We start from the raw sequence: 20,651 nt of genomic DNA on the forward strand, positions 1-20,651 counted from the left end.
TGATGACCGATGACGATTACTGGTTGGCCTGCCTCCTGGATCCACGCTATAAAGGGAAATTGCAAAATATCATGCCACATGAGAACCTTGAGCAAATATTGGCTACCAAACAAGCAACTCTTGTAGACCGTTTGGTTCAGACATTCCCAGCACACAGCGGCGGTGATGGTTCTCACACGAGCTGCAGGGGGCACCATGGCAGAGGTGTTAGAGGTGCAGAAATCAGAAGTGGCATTGGACAGAGGGGTTTTATGACCAGGTTGTGGAGTGATTTCGCAATGACCGCAGACATGACAGGTACTGCTGCATCAATTCAAAGTGACAGGAGACAACATTTGTCCAGTATGGTTACAAATAGTGTTGAGCGATACCTTCTGATATTCTAAAGTATCGGTATCGGATTGGATCGGCCGATACCGGCAAAATATCGGATCTCGCCGATACCGATACCCGATACAAATACAAGTCAATGGGACACAAATATCGGAAGGTATCCTGGATGGATCCCAGGGTCTGAAGGAGGGGAAACTCTCCTTCAGGCCCTGAGATCCATATTCATGTAAAAAATAAAGAATAAAAATAAAAAATATGGATATACTCACCCCTCCGGTGGACCCTGGACCTTAGCGGTGTAACCGGCAGCCTCCGTTCCTAAGAATGCAGAGTGAAGGACCTTTGATGACATCGCGGCTTGGGATTGGTCGCATGACCGCTCATGTGACCGCTCACGCAACCAATCACAAGCTGCGACATCATCGCAGGTCCTACACTCACTGCATTCTTAGGAATGGAGGCTGCCGGTTACACCGCTAAGGTCCAGAGTCCCCGGAGGGGTGAGTATATCCATATTTTTTATTTGTATTCTTTATTTTTTACATGAATATGGATCCCAGGGCCTGAAGGAGAGTCTCCTCTCCTCCAGACCCTGGGAACCATACACTGGGAACTTCCGATTCCGATTTCCGATATCACAAAAATATCGGAACTCGGTATCGGAATTCCGATACAGCGAATATCGGCCGATACCCGATATTTGCAGTATCGGAATGCTCAACACTAGTTACGAACTATTTTTCCTCCCTTATCGATGTTCTCCCTCACACGTCATTCCCCTTTGATTACTGGGCATCTAAAATAGACACCTGGCCAGAATTGGCAGAATATGCATTACAGGGGCTCGCTTGCCCAGCTGCTAGTGTGCTATCAGAAAGAGTATTCAGTGCTGCTGGTTCAATACTGACCAAAAAAAGGACTCGTCTGGCTACCCAAAATGTTGATGATCTAACCTTCATTAAAATGAACCAATCATGGATTTCTAATTATTTTGCCCCACCTTCCCCTGCTGACACATAGCTTTCCTGTAAAAAGATCTTGCTTTTGGACTCCTCTTACTGACTGCTCCAATTCCTCCATTTGCAGCTGCTGAATGTCCACCATAGGCCATTTTTTCACCTCCCTAAATGGGCTGACTCCCCCCACGGGGCCGTGGTCACCACTTGACACAAGCACCCTTGCGAGTGCCGTTTGCCTGGACAGGTGGGTGTGCCCACTTTTGGCCGACGGCACTGGCACAGGGTCCCTCATAGTACAATGAAGTGTCTCTGGCGGTGGTGGTGCACACCCAACGTCAGACACACAGTCGTAATATGAGGGGCCCTGGGCCAGTACCGCCGCCCACGAGAGAGTGTCCCCCCCAGCTCAAGCGGTGCTCTACCACTTGCAAAACTTACCTCTCACTGCTCCACCACTGTTTAGTCTGTGCTGTTAAATCCTTAAATGGCACTGCTAATACAAATTTGTTGAAATGATAGACGATAGTAAAAATATACAGGTGCCCTGCCCTCCATTTAGACCTGTGAATACTGTGCACGAACTACCACTGTCTGCTACTCAGCAGAGGAACCCACCCCTGTATCTAGCTTTGCCACCTGTTTATTTAGGAACATTTTTTTGCACACGTTTAGCCCACTTTACTATTTTGGCCAACTTACTGTGTCAGCCACTTCTTCCAGTTGTCCTCCACCGAACAAAGCAGTGCCGCCAGTTTATTCCTGTTACCAGTTTAGGACAGCATAGAGCCTACTTTTTTATTTTAGGCCTAGTAAGTCTGTGCCACTCCTTGCAATCATCCTCCGCTGACCAAACCAATGCTGCCTGTGTACCCCTGTAACCCATTTTAAACTGCATAGAGCCTACTTTTTTATTTTAGGCCTAGTAAGTCTGCGCCACTCCTTGCAATTGTCCTCCGCTGACCAAACCAATGCTGCCTGTGTACCCCTGTAAGCCATTTTAAACTGCATAGAGCCTACTTTTTTATTTTAGGCCTAGTAAGTCTGCGCCACTCCTTGCAATCGTCCTCCTCTGACCAAACCAATGCTGCCTGTGTACCCCTGTAACCCATTTTAAACTGCATTGAGCCTACTTTTTTATTTTAGGCCTAGTAAGTCTGCGCCACTCCTTGCAATTGTCCTCCGCTGACCAAACCAATGCTGCCTGTGTACCCCTGTAACCCATTTTAAACTGCATAGAGCCTACTTTTTTATTTTAGGCCTAGTAAATCTGCGCCACTCCTTGCAATTGTCCTCCGCTGACCAAACCAATGCTGTCTGTGTACCCCTGTAACCTATTTCATACTGCATTGAGCCTACTTTTTTATTTTAGGCCTGCTACATGTGTCTGTCTGCGCCACTCAATACAGCTGTCCTCCACTGAACAAAGCTGATCTTCAATCTTCAGGCTTTCGGCCTATATTTAGAACACGAAAATGCATTTGGCCTACTAGTTTGGTTGGGCCCTACTAACGGTGTCTGCCGCTGCTTGCTTTTCTCCTCCACTGAATAAAGATGAGCTTCAATTTTCAGCATATATTAGATATTAAACTGCATTTGGCCTACTTGTTTGGTTGGGCCTACTAACGGTGTCTGCCGCTCCTTGGTGTTCTCCTCCACTGAACAAAGCTGAGCTTCAATCTTCAGGCTTTCGGCCTATATTTAGAATATGAAAATGCATTTGGCCTACTTGTTTGGTTGGGCCTAATAACGGTGTCTGCCGCTCCTTGGTGTTCTCCTCCACTGAACAAAGCTGAGCTTCAATCTTCAGGCTTTCGGCCTATATTTAGAATATGAAAATGCATTTAGCCTACTAGTTTGGTTGGGCCCTTCTAACGGTGTCTGCCGCTGCTTGCTCTTCTACTCTACTGACTAAAGATGAGCTTCAATATTCAGCATATATCAGATATTAAAATGCATTTGGCCTACTTGTTTGGTTGGGCCTAATAACGGTGTCTGCCGCTCCTTGGTTTTCTCCTCAACTGAACAAAGCTGAGCTTCAATCTTCAGGCGTTCGGCCTATATTTAGAATATGAAAATGCATTTGGCCTACTAGTTTGGTTGGGTCCTACTAACGGTGTCTGCCGCTGCTTGCTTTTCTCCTCCACTGAATAAAGATGAGCTTCAATTTTCAGCATATATCAGATATTAAACTGCATTCGGCCTACTTGTTTGGTTGGGCCTACTAACGGTGTCTGCCACTCCTTGGTGTTCTCCTCCACTGAACAAAGCTGAGCTTCAATCTTCAGGCTTTTGGCCTATATTTAGAATATGAAAATGCATTTGGCCTACTTGTTTGGTTGGGCCTAATAACGGTGTCTGCCGCTCCTTGCTTTTCTCCTCCACTGAACAAAGCAGTGCCGCCTTTTTACTCCTGTTGCCAATTTTGAACTTCATTTGGCCCACTTTATTATTTGGGCCTACTAACTGTGTCTGCCACTCATTACAGTTGTCCTCCACTGAACAAAGCAATGTCGCCTGGTTATTCCTGTTACCAATTTTGAACAGCATTTAGCCTAGTTACTTATTTGGGCCTACTCACTGTGTCAGCATCTCATTACACTTGTCCTCAACTGAACAAAGCAATGCCGCCTGGTTAGTCCTGTTACCAATTTTGAACTGCATATAGACTACTTTATTATTTGGGCCTACTAACTGTGTTTCCTCCTCATCCTGCCCATTGCCCAGCCACTGCTAGATGAGTCTGCTGGTACATTGACCCAGACCACTACATTCCCCTTGCACTCTACACAGCCAGAATCTGACCCTGCTGAAAGTCAGGTTCCCCTTCCCGCATACTATACCACCTTACACGGAAACAAAGAGGAAGGTGCAGATGAAAGTGCAGGCTCCTTCATCAGGTTGGGGGGCATACTCGTTGGCGACTTCACTGGCACAGGGCCCCTCATAGTACGCAAAAGTGTCCCTGCCGGTGGGAGGTGCCCCCGCCATCAAACACACCGCCGTACTTTGAGGGGCCCTGTGCCAGTGCCAATGCGAACAAGTGTGCCCCCCTGCTTGCTCAGGATCACAGCACTTGCAAAGTTAAAATACTTACCTCTCCCTGCTCCACCGCCGTGATGTAGTCCACATTTCCTGGGCCCACGAAAAACTTGAGCCAGCCCTTCCCCCCCACAACTTTAGCCAAATGACCCCCAATTTTCAATGCACTGCCGCCTGGTTATTCCTGTTACCAATTTTGAACAGCATTTAGCCTAGTTACTTATTTGGGCCTACTCACTATGTCAGCCACTCATTACAGTTGTCCTCCACTGAACAAAGCAATGCCACCTGGTTAGTCATGTTAACAATTTTGAACTGCATTTAGCCTGGTTACTTATTTGGGCCTACTCACTGTGTCAGCCTCTCATTACAGTTGTCCTCCACTGAACAAAGCAATGCTGCCTGGTTAGTCCTGTTACCAATTTTGAACTGCATTTAGCCTAGTTACTTATTTGGGCCTACTCACTGTGTCAGCCTCTCATTACAGTTGTCCTCCATTGAACAAAGCAATGCCGTCTGGTTAGTCCTGTTACCAATTTTGAACTGCATTTAGCCCACTTTATTATTTGGGCCTATATCTGTGTTTCCTCCTCATCCTGCCCATTGCCCAGCCAGTGCTAGATGAGTCTGCTGTTACATTGACCCAGACCACTACATTCCCCTTGCACTCTACACAGCCAGAATCTGACCCTGCTGAAAGCCAGGTTCCCCTTCCCGCATACTATACCACCTTACACAGGGACAAAGAGGAAGGTGCAGATGAAAGTGCAGGTTTTTTCATGAGGTGGGGGGGCATACTCGTTGGCGACGTAACTGGCACAGGGCCCCTTATAGTACGCAAAAGTGTCCCTGCCGGTGGGAGGCGCCCCCACCGTCAAACCCACCGCCGTACTTTGAGGGGCCCTGTGCCAGTGCCAATGCGAACGAGTGTGCCCCCCTGCTTGCTCAGGATCACCGCACTTGCAAAGTTGAAATACTTACCTCTCCCTGCTCCACCGCCGTGACGTAGTCCGCGTTTCCTGGGCCCACGAAAAACTTGAGCCAGCCCTACCCCCCCACAACTTTAGCCAAATGACCCCCAATTTTCAATGCCTAACTATTATTATAAGGTAAATTAAGATTGACAAGCTTAAGTAACAAGAATGGATGTTTTTGGCATTAAAATGGGCACTGTAGGTGTTTTCCTGTCCTCCACTCACTGCCGACTTTGATTCCCCATTGACTTGCATTGGGTTTCGTGTTTCAGTCGGATCCCTGACTTTTCGCAATAATCGGACAATTTCACCCGACCCGACTTTTGACAAAGTCAGGTTTCGCGAAACCCGACTCGATCCTTAAAAAGTAAAAGTCGCTCAACTCTAGTGGTGACACCACCAGTGAGAGATGGGGATTGGGATCGACTAATTCTGCAAAAAGAAGCGAAATGGATATTCCGCATGAAGAGCATTAAACCACAGGGCCTAAATGATCATTTGCAATTTGGTTGCTTTGTGTGAGTGATCTTTAGCCCATTTCCTTATAAAATCCCTTATGGATGTCAATCCCTTTGACCCATTGTCCCAAAATCGGGTTTGGTCAGTATCATATAGCGTTATTGTTAATATATATATATATATATATATATATATATATATATATATATATTTTTTTTTTTTAATTTGTTTTTCACAATCTAATTCTTTTTTTGGGTAATGTGAGTCTCAAGGTTGGTGTACTGGCAGCGGTTTCTTTATCTGTACATTATTGTGCCTCATGGAATAATGTGCAGCATCATTAATTTCAAATGAATTCCTTTTTAAGTGCCTGTGTGTTGTGTGAATCAGATAGCTGTGCAGCCTTTTGTATACTATGGAGCGCATTAGCGTTCCACAGACCAGAAGAATCTATGACACATTGCGTTGACTAGTGAAGCGCCTGCGTGATGTGAGTGGTATACTACTCGAGTTGTTCTTAATGGCAATTTGGCACCTGCTCACAGAAGGAGCGCATTTGCGGTCCATAGACCGGAAGGTGTCATCGCGTAGTATGGGGCAGTTATGTAACACCGACCCGGAAGGAGATTGAGCCGGCGTGGGTCACAATGCGCTGTCAGGGACCATGAGGAGGTTAGTGTGAAGATAACTTATCAGGTGCAAGGCTGATCATAACCTGCGGGTTTTGGGATGGATATTGTTCCCCACTGCGATACATGGCACACTTCTCCAGTGTGATTCACTACTTTATTCTCCATTCAGATAAGTGGTGTATGGATTATTATTTGAGTATGTCTCCTGATTAACCGATTTCGGTGAAACGCGTCGAGATGAACATGCTTAATGTTTAGGTGTATTCAATTGTCAACAATATGAACATGCTTGATGTTTAATTATATTGGAATCGTCACAATATTAGGGTTAGCTCTGTCTGTATGTAGCCTATATGTATAAAATTATATTTATCTTTGCCATTTGGTATTGTCAGGGTGTATTAGGGCCAGACGACGAGAGTGGGGGTGCCAATTGCGGAGGATTTTAGGGTGCCAACCCCTGCAGATAGGCAGGGCGTATTTAGGTGCAGAGTATATTCCCTAATGACTATTACTATATAGGCTATTTGGGAATATGTGCAATAATATATAAGTGTGCAGTATTACCAACAGCAATAAGCACACTATTTTGCACAGGTAAATGTGCAATATATAAGCACATAATTTATTGTGACGATCCTATTTGTCTGTCTGAAGTGTATGGTCTGCTGTTTGTCTTGCTGTTTTTTCTGCACGTGAGGGCCTATTAGGGTGAGTTAGTGAGAGCCTACATTGAGCGGGGGTGCCACTGCGCAGGACTTAGGGTGCCAACCTCTATGGCAAGGTAGGACACAGATAGTCCACGCATCAGGGATTTTGTGCACCCTGTATCTTTAACTCATCTTTTTTCAGCCAAACAAAGGACATTATTAGTTCGTGTGTGTGTGTTTTTTTTATCTGTAATACTAGTAAATGTTAAATTTTATTGTGTTATTTGACTTTATTGGTTAATATAGTGCATTATGTCGGTGATTTAGCTAAAAGTTCTGGCACTAAATTTAGATTTTTCTGTGATATAGTATGGTTTGGCCCAATAGAGTATACAGTATAGAGCAGAGAAGGGGGCCTAAGATTGAATCTTGAAGAACCCCTGACAGTAAGAGGAAGTCGAGAGGAATAGCTAGAAAATGATACACTGAAGGAGCAGTCAGTGAGGTTGAGGTAGGAGCAGAACCAAGATATAGCAGCTTCTTTGAAGCCCAGAGTGTGGAGCATATTGAGGAGGAGCTGGTGATCTACAGTGTCAAATGCAGTAGCGAGATCCAGGAAAATCAGAAGGGAGTAGTGACCATTACATTTAGCTGTTAGTAGATTATTAGAAACTTTACTAAAGGCAGTTTCAGTAGCAACCAGATTTTAAAAGATCATTGAGTGTTTTCTGAAATTGCACATCTTTAGACCTTGACCTTGGTTTGATTCAAATCAAGGACTAGCCACTGAGCCACTTGCCTGCTTGTAACGTGTAGAGAAAGGATCTCATACTGAACATTTTTGGAACATACCTTTAGTTATTTTATATTCATTTACATCTTGTATAATTCGAAATGGAGAAAATCGTTTCCTTCAATAAAATAAATCTATTAAACAGAATATACCAAAAATCAATGCCTTTATCAACAGCACTCCCACATTATACAATATCAAAATATAAAGAAGACGGAAGCTTGATGCCAATAAAAAAACAAAGTTTTATTAATACATATTAAAAACTAAACAAGTCCAATAGCAGTCAGTGGCAGTACATGAGACAGAATATACTGTCTGCAAAGGTAAAATATACCAAAAATACCTATAAACAATCAAATGATCCCAAAATTACTAAAGAAATAAACAAGTGCATATATAGCCCGCAACAATATATATATCAAAATGTACTTTCACTATACATATAAGTTGCATCTAAAGAACAACATGTAGATTCTGAGCAAGAAATATAAATAAATATGAGTACATATAAACATACAATGAAAAAAAGCTTACACTAATAGCAGATAAACCGCACTGATGGCCTCAGTTATAAACAATATGTGGCAAACTGCCTACAACATAGTATATACAGGCTATAATAGCCCCAATTGTGGCATATAAGCCTATATATATAATGGCCAGAAAAAAGTGCATATAGCGCTAAAGTGCAAAGCATGAGTAACAAGTAAATATTCAGCAGGAGATATAAATAAATATACGGGCTATAAATAATGCATATAAGCATATAAGGGAAAAGAGAACTTATACCAATGGCAAATAAGCCACATAGATGGCCTCAGTTGTAAATAATGTGTGTCAAACTGCCTACAGCAAAATGTACACAGGCTACAATAGTCCTAACTGTGGCAAATGAACCTACCTATATATTGGCCAAAGAAAGTGCATATAGCGCTAAAGTGCAAGGTATAAGGAAAGATCAAGGCATATTTACCCAGGATTGCAGATCAGTAAATGGACCCCGACGCGCGTTTCGTGTTATGCTTCGTCCAGGGGGATAGTCATAGCCGCAATGGCCATACAGGGGTTTATATAGCGGATATAGGCAGTGGTGGCAGCGGTTGTTAATGGCGCTTGCTTACAACACGCCGGCTCGGACGTCACTACTGGTCAGCGTCACGTGGAGCCAGTCCTCTCCCCTGCCCGACGCGTCAGAGCAGGGGGGCGGAGTCAGCCACACTAGAGACGCGTCACCACAGTAACCCGATGCCGGAAGTTTCTGCAAGCGCACACCGCAGAGAATAAAGGAAGGCTGAGACATAAAGTGAACAGTGCAACAAAGATCTAAAGTGTGACAGTATACACTACATCTGCTAATTGTGCCTATTAATCTGGTGTATAAATGTGATAAACCATATTAGAACATCAATAAATATATCCATATGAAATAACATATACTAAAGTGTAGCAAACGCTAATAATATAACAAAAGGGAAAAATTAAAAAATATTATATAATAAATAAAAAATAATAAATAATAAATAATAATAACAAAAAAATATTACAACTCGCATATATAAACGTGATATGTGATATAAGCCGATATAAATATATCCCAAATTGATATTATCTATACTCAGGTAAATAAAGTGCAAACAATCAACAAAACATTGTATGTTTATATGTACTCATATTTATTTATATTTCTTGCTCAGAATCTACATGTTGTTCTTTAGATGCAACTTATATGTATAGTGAAAGTACATTTTGATATATATATTGTTGCGGGCTATATATGCACTTGTTTATTTCTTTAGTAATTTTGGGATCATTTGATTGTTTATAGGTATTTTTGGTATATTTTACCTTTGCAGACAGTATATTCTGTCTCATGTACTGCCACTGACTGCTATTGGACTTGTTTAGTTTTTAATATGTATTAATAAAACTTTGTTTTTTTATTGGCATCAAGCTTCCGTCTTCTTTATATTTTGATACTATTAAACAGAATGTAGTAACTAAATTAAAGAAGGAATATATTTTAAGTAAAGCAAATAATTTTACAATGGTTTTATCAACAAAAAACTGTATGAAATATAGAACTTCATTCTCAGAAAAATGTATATATTACATGTAGTTTCTTCATTCCAAAATCATTGTTTTCTCATTTGTAGGGTGAGGTGTAAACTGTACATCTGGTTATAAAAACCGTAGCACACTCATACACATTTTAATAGAAAATGGATCTTGCTCATCTTAACATTTGTCATTGAGGTTTCAATGTTGTCATATTGAGAGTCACAATTGATATTTGCAAGATTGCAAAAGGCCATGGCAGACCCAAAAACAAAACCAATGTTTCTTCTTTTTGTCACTTATAGTGTGAATCAGACACATTTATTTTGAAATGTGTTTACAGTACATCATGACCATCTAAATCAAATGCTTACACCATTTTCATGTACATTGGTTAAACTTATCTTTGCATACAGTGTCTTTCACACTTGGCATATTGTATGCACAAAATGAAATCTATTCATTCCCAACATGAAGAAAGAGCTTGATCTATGACATAAAAAAGTAAAGTAACTTCTGAGTCTCTAATGTCTATGGTTACTAAATTGGAATATAAAAAATAGTTTCAATACTTTCACTGTATAGATTTTTTCATTTTAGTGCTGTCCCATAGTAATAATAGTTGTCATTATGGAAAGATCATCATGGTCACAGCATTAGTATTATCAATGTGAATGATTCATCATTATGTAAAAGAGGAAGAAATTGGTGGTGAGAAGTGACAACACCAAGACAACAGAACTATAAAGTTAACATACTGTAGAGGAAAGATTTTCTTAGTTTGGAGCCATAGAAGTTAAATGTAACCTGTGATGTACTGAATGCTACTATACTGCAGTACACCAGTTTGGATGATACCACGGTTTTCATTTACTCGACACATTTCAAAACTGGATTAGCGTCTTTGTCAAGTGAAAAGAAACATTGAAATGCGTTATGGAAGCAAAAACCGTTCAACTCATCTTGGTCCCAAAGAGATTTATTACAGCAGTGGAGCCTGATATTGTGGTATCGTCCAAACTGGTCAACTATCCTGAAGGAGAACATCCCCAGCCACCAGAAACTGATATCATCAGGTTTTCATAGGAGTTGTGCCTGTACACAACCTGCTCAGGTGAGCACCTTCCTTTTACTTTTCTTTGCATCACTCGATGGTATTGTGTGCTTTTTGTTCCCCCACAGCTTTTAAGCTAATCTGCAGCACAGTCAGACGCAGAGAGAAAAGGGCCCCTGTGCAAGAACAGTATAATGGCCCTTTGCAGTTCAATAGTTTATCAGAATGTGAAATTATGCCTGGCTTTGATGTTGAAATGGGCCTTCTTTCTTTTTGGACACATGTGTGGCTGCACAGGATGCACCAATGATATGTGCACCCAACCTGCAGGTTGGGAGGAAATGAACTTTATTCCACCTGGCTGCTGACACCTATCCTTCATAGTTGCGTGCCAGAGCTGCTTCAGACAACACTCAGTACACAGTAAGCTTAAATCAGCACTCAGTACACAATGAGCTGTGGCTGTAAACATGCCCCAGCACTTTGATTGTCAGCTTATTTTGCAGCTCATCTGTGCAGAGTGGGAAGTGCTTACGGCCACAGCTCACTGTGTACTGAGCGTTCGTTTAAGCTGTTTTGTGCAGCCCTCTATGACAGAAAGCCAGCGGCACCTGGGAGAATTGAAGTTAATTTCCTCATGATGGCTATGTAAGGTGCCCAGGGCGGCCGCCATGAGTGAGCTACTGCTTCTCCATGCTCTGGAATCCCCCCAAACAGTGTCCCAGTCCATCAGTGTTGTGCTGTGTACAATGTGGTGCACTCACTTTCAGGCCAGGGGCCTCCACTGTCCAAGTGCTTAGCGCCTTGATCAGCTGCGCACACATCAGGGGACAATCAGTTCTCTTTAACAAGTTCAACTTTACTGGACAGTTTAAGTTCCTCAGTCTTTAACATTCACTATTGTGCTCAGCACCCTCCAGTTCAAGTTTCATCAACAACATACATTTCAAGTCTCCGCTCACATTCAGCCAGGATTATCCCTATGCTTGATCCTCTTGTCAGCCCCAGGGATTTCCTGTCCGGCACCACAGCACTCCCAAGATCCCTCACGTATTTCTCTGTCTAGCTTCCTCTGTATGGAAGGGATTAAGGTACACTTCCCAGTGCCTAGTTCAGGCTATAGGCCCAGATCTTACAGGAAATCTGGTACAACCTCAAGCTGCCAGGGCATTATGTAATCCACTTGCCACTTGAACCTGAACTTCACAAGATCTTCATATTACATCTAACTCTCTCTAACTAACTAAACCCAGGAAGTGATTCCCTTTTTTACTTGACCTGGTCCCAAACATTTAACTGTATCCAGTACTATTCCTATTACTGTACACTAATAAGGCCCACCACTTCCTTATCTATCTCAATGCTCCTATGCATCACTAACTAAGCACCAACCATGTTCTATTCTGACCCTACCCCTGAGCTTAGTGGACCAGATTACCTTAGGCATCATCAATACAGTACCCACACAGCAGCATCAGTTCCTATAACACTTCATGCATTTTACATTAAGTTTCACACATTTCACACCATACAATAAAACACGCTAAAACCCAAGTCAATATTCACACTACAATTGTTGTCTTCTGGGGAAGGTATATGACAGGTCCTGTCACACCCTTACAGCTACACTTTTAGTTAAGCAGCAAGACAATAATAGAATGATATTAACTCTATTATACCTGTCATAAAGTTTGGGGAGCCTGTCATGTCCCCAAAGGTTAATAGTATTTGGGGACATGACAGGATCCCTTTAAATCTGGCCTTAAACATAAAGGTTGAGCAAGCTCGCCAATTTTGGCCATTTTAGCCAACAAACAAAGCATAGAAATTATATGCTATTGCTTGTTTTGCATTTTTGACAGCAGACTACTGTCTGGCAAAAATGTCATTTGTCTGGTTGGATTTTGTATGCCCTTTGTTAGCTGAAATATAGCACCAATCATTTGCAACTTTGTGCAAGCCCAATCTGTTCATTTAGAATTGTTTTTAAATCTCCCTGATCTGGCTGTTTAGTCTAGAATGTCAACGCTTAGATTAATCTTATGAATGGTCCTATTGTATGTACATATGTCTATAGATAACATAACTGTAATGCCATGATTGCTCTATATCCATTATACTGAATATGTGTACAGGGATGAACTAATAACTATCAGAGTTATTGATTTTAATGATATCCTTATTGAACAGAGAATAGAGAGAATTTGGCACTCTTTCTGAAAGTATGTAATTGAATTTTTATTGTAATAAAAATCCTTAAAAATCATGAGGTTTCGGTCTTACATAATTACACCTTCATCAGAATACGGATTGTAATAGTAGAGGGTTGAGAGGGTAGGAAGCGCTGACTAGATGCTAGTGAAGAACACTCTTCATATTTATTGATTATAGATGAGTAGATTGATCCTTGGAAGATCAAGTCTGAGTCAAATATTCTGAAATTTGCAGTTTCATGCAAATTCAAAAATTTTGAGATTCAATTCGCTGTTCGCAAGAAAAGAAAACTCGCCAGACAGCATTTCCTACAATGTTTAAGCATCAGTGAGAAGGCTAATATCATTTTGCATTGCTCAGCAGGCCTCCCTATGATGGCCTGCAGGTATGACATGTAACCGATATCATACCTTATACACTGGTGGTCAGTAGAGATGAGCAAACACAAACTCAAAAGTTCTTTGGGTTCATACTGGACAGTTTGTGCCCAGTGGTAAATGCTGAACACAAACATTTCCTGGAAGTCCGTTGCCTTGTTTGTAGTTCAAGGGGAGAGAGAGAGAATTTTCCCACCCAAAACTTCAGGTCTTCATTGTTTTCAATGGAAGTTCGTGTTCTGGGTCAAGTTCGGGTAAAGTTCTGGTACCTGATCCGTACTTTGGAATACAGTTTGGGTAGGATACCAGAACAAGAACGTCCATGGATCCGCTCTTTCCTATTGGTCAGACTATGTGTGCTTCATTAGAAATGCTTCTCCAATTATGGAGTAGCATTTCTGGTGTAAGAAATGCTATTAGTTTTAATTAAATTTACAAATATGCTTAGCCACACTTCATCCTGCTCCATCTTCTCCCCAGCTCCACAGAGTCTGGCACAATCTGGTTTGAAAATGCCAAAAGTCACCAATTTCTTCTGTAACTCTAAGATTCCAAGTATTTTACACCAGGAAAATGGTGTAAACACTTTGATGAATTCACCTATAATACAGTATTATGCCAACTCATCTGAAGCACACTTTTACTAACTACTGTAGGTAATGTTATATATAAAAGTTCAATTTTTATGGTTTCTCTGTGCAATCAAAAAATGTTAAACTTGGAGCACACAGTTTACTTACTCTATTTTTCCCACAATATTTTATTAAACAAAAAGCTTGAAAAAACTTGAACATAAAAAAAGAAAAGTTCTGTCTGTTTACCAGCACAGGCTGCAATTCACACAAAGAAATCCTGGTAATTCAGGCTCACAATGCAAGCTGTATTAAGAGGCTGATAGATGATTGTATTTTCATGCTTACACATTAGTGTTGAGCATTCTGATACCGCAAGTATCGGGTATCGGACGATATTTGCGGTATCGGAATTCCGATACCGAGTTCCGATATTTTTGTGATATCGGAAATCGGAATCGGAAGTTCCCAGTGTATGGTTCCCAGGGTCTGGAGGAGAGGAGACTCTCCTTCAGGCCCTGGGATCCATATTCATGTAAAAAATAAAGAATAAATATAAAAAATATGGATATACTCACCCCTCCGGCGGAGCCTGGACCTTAGCGGTGTAACCGGCAGCCTCCGTTCCTAACAATGCAGTGAGTTTAGGACCTGCGATGACGTCGCGGCTTGTGATTGGTCGCGTGAGCGGTCACATGAGCGGTCACGCAACCAATCACAAGCCGCGACGTCATCGAAGGTCCTTTACTCAGCATTCTTAGGAACGGAGGCAGACGCTTGGACTGGTGAGAGCCAGGGGCCGTCCGAGGGGTGAGTATATCAATATTTTTTATTTTTATTCTTTATTTTTTACATGAATATTAGTGTTGAGCGATACCTTCCGATATGCAAAGGTATCGGTATCGGATTGGATCGGCCGATACCCAAAAAGTATTGGATATCGCCGATACCGATACCCGATACCAATGCATATCAATGGGACACAAAATATCGGAATGGTTCCCAGGGTCTGAAGGAGAGGAAACTCTCCTTCAGGCCCTGGGATCCATATTCATGTATAAAATAAAGAATAAAAATAAAAAATATTGATATACTCACCCTTCGGACGGCCCCTGGCTCTCACCGGTCCAAGCGTCTGCCTCCGTTCCTAAGAATGCTGAGTAAAGGACCTTCGATGACGTCGCGGCTTGTGATTGGTCACATGACCGCTCATGTGACCGCTCACGTGACCAATCACAAGCCGCAACGTCATCGCAGGTCCTAAACTCACTGCATTCTTAGGAACGGAGGCTGCCGGTTACACCGCTAAGGTCCAGGCTCCGCCGGAGGGGTGAGTATATCCATATTTTTAATTTTTATTCTTTATTTTTTACATGAATATGGATCCCAGGGCCTGAAGGAGAGTCTCCTCTCCTCCAGACCCTGGGAACCATACACTGGGAACTTCCGATTCCGATTTCCGATATCACAAAAATATCAGAACTCGGTATTGGAATTCCGATACCGCAAATATCGGCCGATACCCGATACTTGCGGTATCGGAATGCTCAACACTAATGAATATGGATCCCAGGGCCTGAAGGAGAGTTTCCTCTCCTTCAGACCCTGGGAACCATTCCGATATTTTGTGTCCCATTGATATGCATTGGTATCGGGTATCGGTATCGGCGATATCCGATACTTTTTGGGTATCAGCCGATCCAATCTGATACCGATACCTTTGCATATCGGAAGGTATCACTCAACACTATTACACATATACTTATTATATATTTAAAGCATCTCTTAATGGTAAAAATAGGACCAATTTTGATGTGTTAATAAATTGGTAATACATACTGTATATTGTATTGTTTCTACATAAATAGGAAAGTGATAAATGGTGCTGATTTCTTTTCTTACTTTAGATGTCCAGAAACAGAAGGCTGAAATCAAATTAGAGCCCAAAAAGAAAGTTCCTTCCAAAGGTAAACACTTTACATACCCAGAAAACATCCAGCATTGAGTGTAGTTTTGTTGATTTGCTTCTCCTTGGTTGTGCATAAAATGTACTAATGTGGTAAGCAAAATGTATGTCAGCTAAAGCTGGTTTAGGCAGGCAGATGTATGCCCATAGCAAAAGTTATCTCGCTATGGACCAATGCAAAATGTGTGGGAAAATTCAATTGTTCCATCCCCTTTCAGATTTTAAATGTTTAGATGTCAAAGGGAACCTGTCACCAGGTTTTCCCCATATGAAGTACACTAGCATCTTTCAGCTATCTGTTGCAGCATTCTAGTATGTAAGGTACAAAAAAAAGAACTTTTGCTCTATTCACATATGGACGGTTCGGTGTGATGGACATCTCTGGCCTTGATCTGGAGCCTCTTATCTCCTTGCGATTGCTGTCGTCTTTCCCTGCTTTGTGTGGATGAAGCCTCCTATGTCATCCACACAGTGTCTCCCATCACACTCAAGTGCAGGCACACAGACTTAGTTCACTTCCTTGCTTTGACCAATCCCATTTTATAAACATATCTGCACTTTATCTTCACTCTGATTGATGAATGGCTATTGGATGAGATAACATTTATAAAGATTCTATTATCTAGTATTCCCCTCACTCCTGGGGTCCTCACATATGTGCTGTTATCTGTTCCATGCTATGTCTGTAGAGATGAGCACACATGAACTTAAAAGTTTGTTGCTCCTACCAAATAATTATTGTCCGGGGCTAAACGCCAAACACAGACTTTCCCGGTAGTCCGTTGCAATATTCAGAGTTCCGGGGCAAGTCCGTTCCAGAGAGGTACAAATTTCAGGTCCCCATTGTTGTTAATGTGGTTTTAGTTCAAGTTCTTGTACAGTTCTGATACCAAAACTGAACATTTGAATAAAGTTTGGGTCGGGTACCAAAAACTGAACTTCCACGGGTCCTCTCATCCCTCTATGTGTGATTTATGCAATGTATTTATATAAATAATGATTATGTGTTCATTTATACTTAATACTATTTTGCATTCCTCTTTATACATTTTTTACACTCTTACTTGCTATATCTTGTATGCCAAAACCAATATTTACATATTTTTCCAGAGAACACAATGTATATTATACCCTTTTTTCTTATACGTTTCTAACTGAGCTTTCGATTGCCCACCCTCCATTTTAATATATACATTTTTATCTTTATGTATCATTAAAATTATATTTGTATTATATATTTATTTTTGAAGTTATTCACCTTTTCATATGTGAAATGTATTAGACACCTATTGTTAATACCCACCTAGACTTATTACATATGACTCATATTGTGGTGTATTTCACTTTTATAACAAGTGAAAAATCCTCTCTTTGGGCAGATAAGTGCAAGGTTTAATAGATAGTAAAAGTTTTTCAATAAACCTAGTTTCCTATTTACCACTCATCTCTAATAAAAGTTAACCTGCTTCCATATCACCGAGTGCCAATAATGCAATTATTTGACTCAAGGGATTTAACAGCAGTTAACCTCTTCAAGCTTCCATAACACATATGGAACAAGATCAGAAGAAACTGCTCAGCGTACAAGACCACAATAACAGTTGACATATTAAAAGAGAGTCTCGGTCAATAATTTCATGTGTAAACAATACAGAATTTAATGCAGCGTCAAATAGCTGTTTCCTTGGTCATATATTTAATGATTTTTTCTGGCCTGATTATTTGTCCTTATTTTCTGCTACAGTGGATTGCCATGTTTTATTTTTCTTGTAAGGTCAGCACAAGCACTATTATACGTGATAGTTTCATTATGATCTTTTCATTTATTGCCATATATTTAATACTTACTTCCCATGTATGTAAATTGCTTTATAAAGTCTTTGAATAGAATGTATGGATGACAAGATAGTATAGAAGAGTACTATAAAAAATATAATAACTCCATTCATGAATCATGAAATAGTTTAAAATGATATTGCTGTAACTTTCTTTAAAAAAAAAAACAATTATGAAAACAATTCTAAATGATAAGGGTTTCTGTATAGGGCAGGAGGGGATAATGAACATCTATTTAATGCAATGTGTTACATACCCCTCCTCACATGTAAAGCGCCATGGAATAAATGGCGCTATAACAATAAATAATAATAATAATAATAATAATAATAATGTGTTGTAGGTTAGCAATACATCATTTGAATTGGCAGACAATGTCAAATCAGATCAGAGAGTCTACTGAATCATACCATTGAAAAACCTATAATGACCATAGCAGGCTTGCCAAAATGTAAGAATCTCCTGAAAATTCTCTTTTTCAAAAGAGCCCTATAGATAAATCACTGGTGACACAGCTGTATTGCAATAAACCCATAACCGCTGCAATCATGTTGAGTACTCGTGAATCATAGTTCAGTTGTATTGTAAAAGAATAGCTGATTGCACATTCCAAGCAAACCCTCAAAACTATTGAATCATTTACTTATTTACTGTAGCTGCCGAAAAGGAGAAGCCTGATACAAAGACGAAAGCAGACAAAAAGGTGACGATCAAAGGTATGTACATTCAACATATATGTGTTTTAAATTGTGTCCATGTGTTTCAATGGCAAGAGTAGAGTAAGCCAAAAACAAACTGCTCTGGTGGGATCTCCTGGGAGAAGAAAAAGGATCAACCATGGAAATGTTACATGAATGGACCAGCAGCACTAAACAATTACCAATTGGTGAATTTCTACTGATCAGTAGGGTTGAGCGAAATGGATCGGTCAATTTCATAAGTCGGCGACTTTCGGCAAAGTCAGGTTTCGTGAAACCCGAACCGATCCCAGCGTGGGATCGGCCATGCGGTTGGCGATCTTCGCGCCAAAGTCGCATTTCGTAGGACGCTTTAACCACCATTTTTTCAGCCAATGAAGGAGTGTGGGCAGTGTTTTGACATAGGTCGTGGCGGCAGAGGAGGAGGAGGAAGAAAAAAAAAACCCCATTGACTTGCATTGGGTTTCGTGTTTCGGTCGGCCCCCCGACTTTTCACAATAATCGGCCGATTTCACACGATCCGACTTTCGAGAAAGTCGGGTTTCACGAAACCCGACTCGATCCTAAAAAAGCAAAAGTCGCTCAACCCTACTGATCAGTGGTCCTTTAATAGCCTGTTTACACAGGTAGATTAAAGTAAGCAAAATAGATTGCTCGATGCTCACAGTCTGCCATGGTTCTCAGCAAAGTGAGCCCTGTTTACACAGGATGATGCACCGCCAAGAACGATGATCTTTTACACTGAGCAAAAGAGCATTTCAACAATGAACGAGCATTTTTCTCGTTTATCAAGTGATTTGCAGCCTGTTAACACAGCAAGATAATCGTGAACTACAAAAATCAAAGAAGTAAACTGCATCTCCAAACAGAATAAGACAAATGTGAACAAGTACAAGCTGTCACGACTACTCAGTCTAAACAAGGAAATACAGCTGCACTCTGAAATGCTATATGCATCTATCAAATATATGAAATTTGAACTACATTCTGGTTAATCCATTAAGAAAATGAAGGTATTTAATGCACAAATTGTCCATTTCATTAGAGCCCATCAGCCACAACAAGACATATCCCTTTGATCGCACCCTAACCTTATACATATGTGGTCTAAATTGTTGATACCCCTCGTTTAATGACAGAAAAACCCTCAATGGTCACAGAAATAACTTGAATCTGACAAAAGTAATAATAAATAAAAGATCTATGGAAATGAACAAATGAAAGTCAGACATTGCTTTTCAACCATGCGTCTACAGAATTTTTGAAAAAATAAAACTCACGAAATAGGCCTGGACAGATATGATGGTATCCCTGAAAATAATATGACAAAAGGGACATGTTAAATCAAGGTGTGTCCACTGACTAGCATCACAGATGTCTACAATCTTGGAATCAGTGAGTGGGCCTGTATATAGGACTACAGATACTCACTGTGCTGTTTGGTGACATGGTGTGTATCACACTCAACGTGGACCAGAGGAAGCAAAGGAAAGAGCTGTCTCAGGAGATTAGAAAGAAAATTATAGACAAACATCTTAAAGGTAAAAGTTATAAGACCATCTCCGAGCAGCTTGATGCTCCTGTGACTACAGTTGCACATATTATTCAGAAGTTTAAGATCCAAGTGACTGTAGCCAACCTTCCTTTGACAAATCAAAGAGACAGATAATACGAATGTTAACAAAAGAGCCCAGAAAACTTCTAAACAGATTAAAGGTGAACTTCAAGCTCAAGGAACATCAGTGTCAGATCACACCATCCGTCGTTGTGTGAGCCAAAGTGGACTTCATGGGAGACGACTAAGGAGGACACCATTGTTGAAAAAAATCATAAAAAATCCAGACTGGAATTTGCCAAACTACATGTTGACAAGCCACAAAGCTTCTGGGACAATGTCCTATGGACAGATGAGACAAAATGGAACATTTTGGCAGGGCACATCAGTTCTATGTTCACAGACTGAAAAATGAAGCATATCAAGAAAAGAACGCTGTCCCTACTGTGAAACGTGGAGGAGGCTCTGTTATATTCTTGGGC

General features: G+C 40.9%; 1 protein-coding gene across 1 annotated transcript in view; it reads left to right on the forward strand.

Annotated features, from left to right (window-relative positions):
* The window catches only part of LOC143807646 (uncharacterized), a 1,106,746-nt gene that overhangs the window by 226,413 nt on the left and 859,682 nt on the right, over positions 1-20,651 (forward strand). The window contains exons 11-12 of the mRNA XM_077289447.1: positions 16,022-16,081; positions 18,573-18,632. Of these exons, the coding sequence (XP_077145562.1) occupies positions 16,022-16,081; positions 18,573-18,632 (120 nt within the window). The remainder of the gene's footprint in view (positions 1-16,021; positions 16,082-18,572; positions 18,633-20,651) is intronic.

The sequence above is a fragment of the Ranitomeya variabilis genome, chromosome 2 (assembly GCF_051348905.1).
Source record: "Ranitomeya variabilis isolate aRanVar5 chromosome 2, aRanVar5.hap1, whole genome shotgun sequence".
Classification (NCBI taxonomy): Eukaryota; Metazoa; Chordata; class Amphibia; order Anura; family Dendrobatidae; genus Ranitomeya; species Ranitomeya variabilis.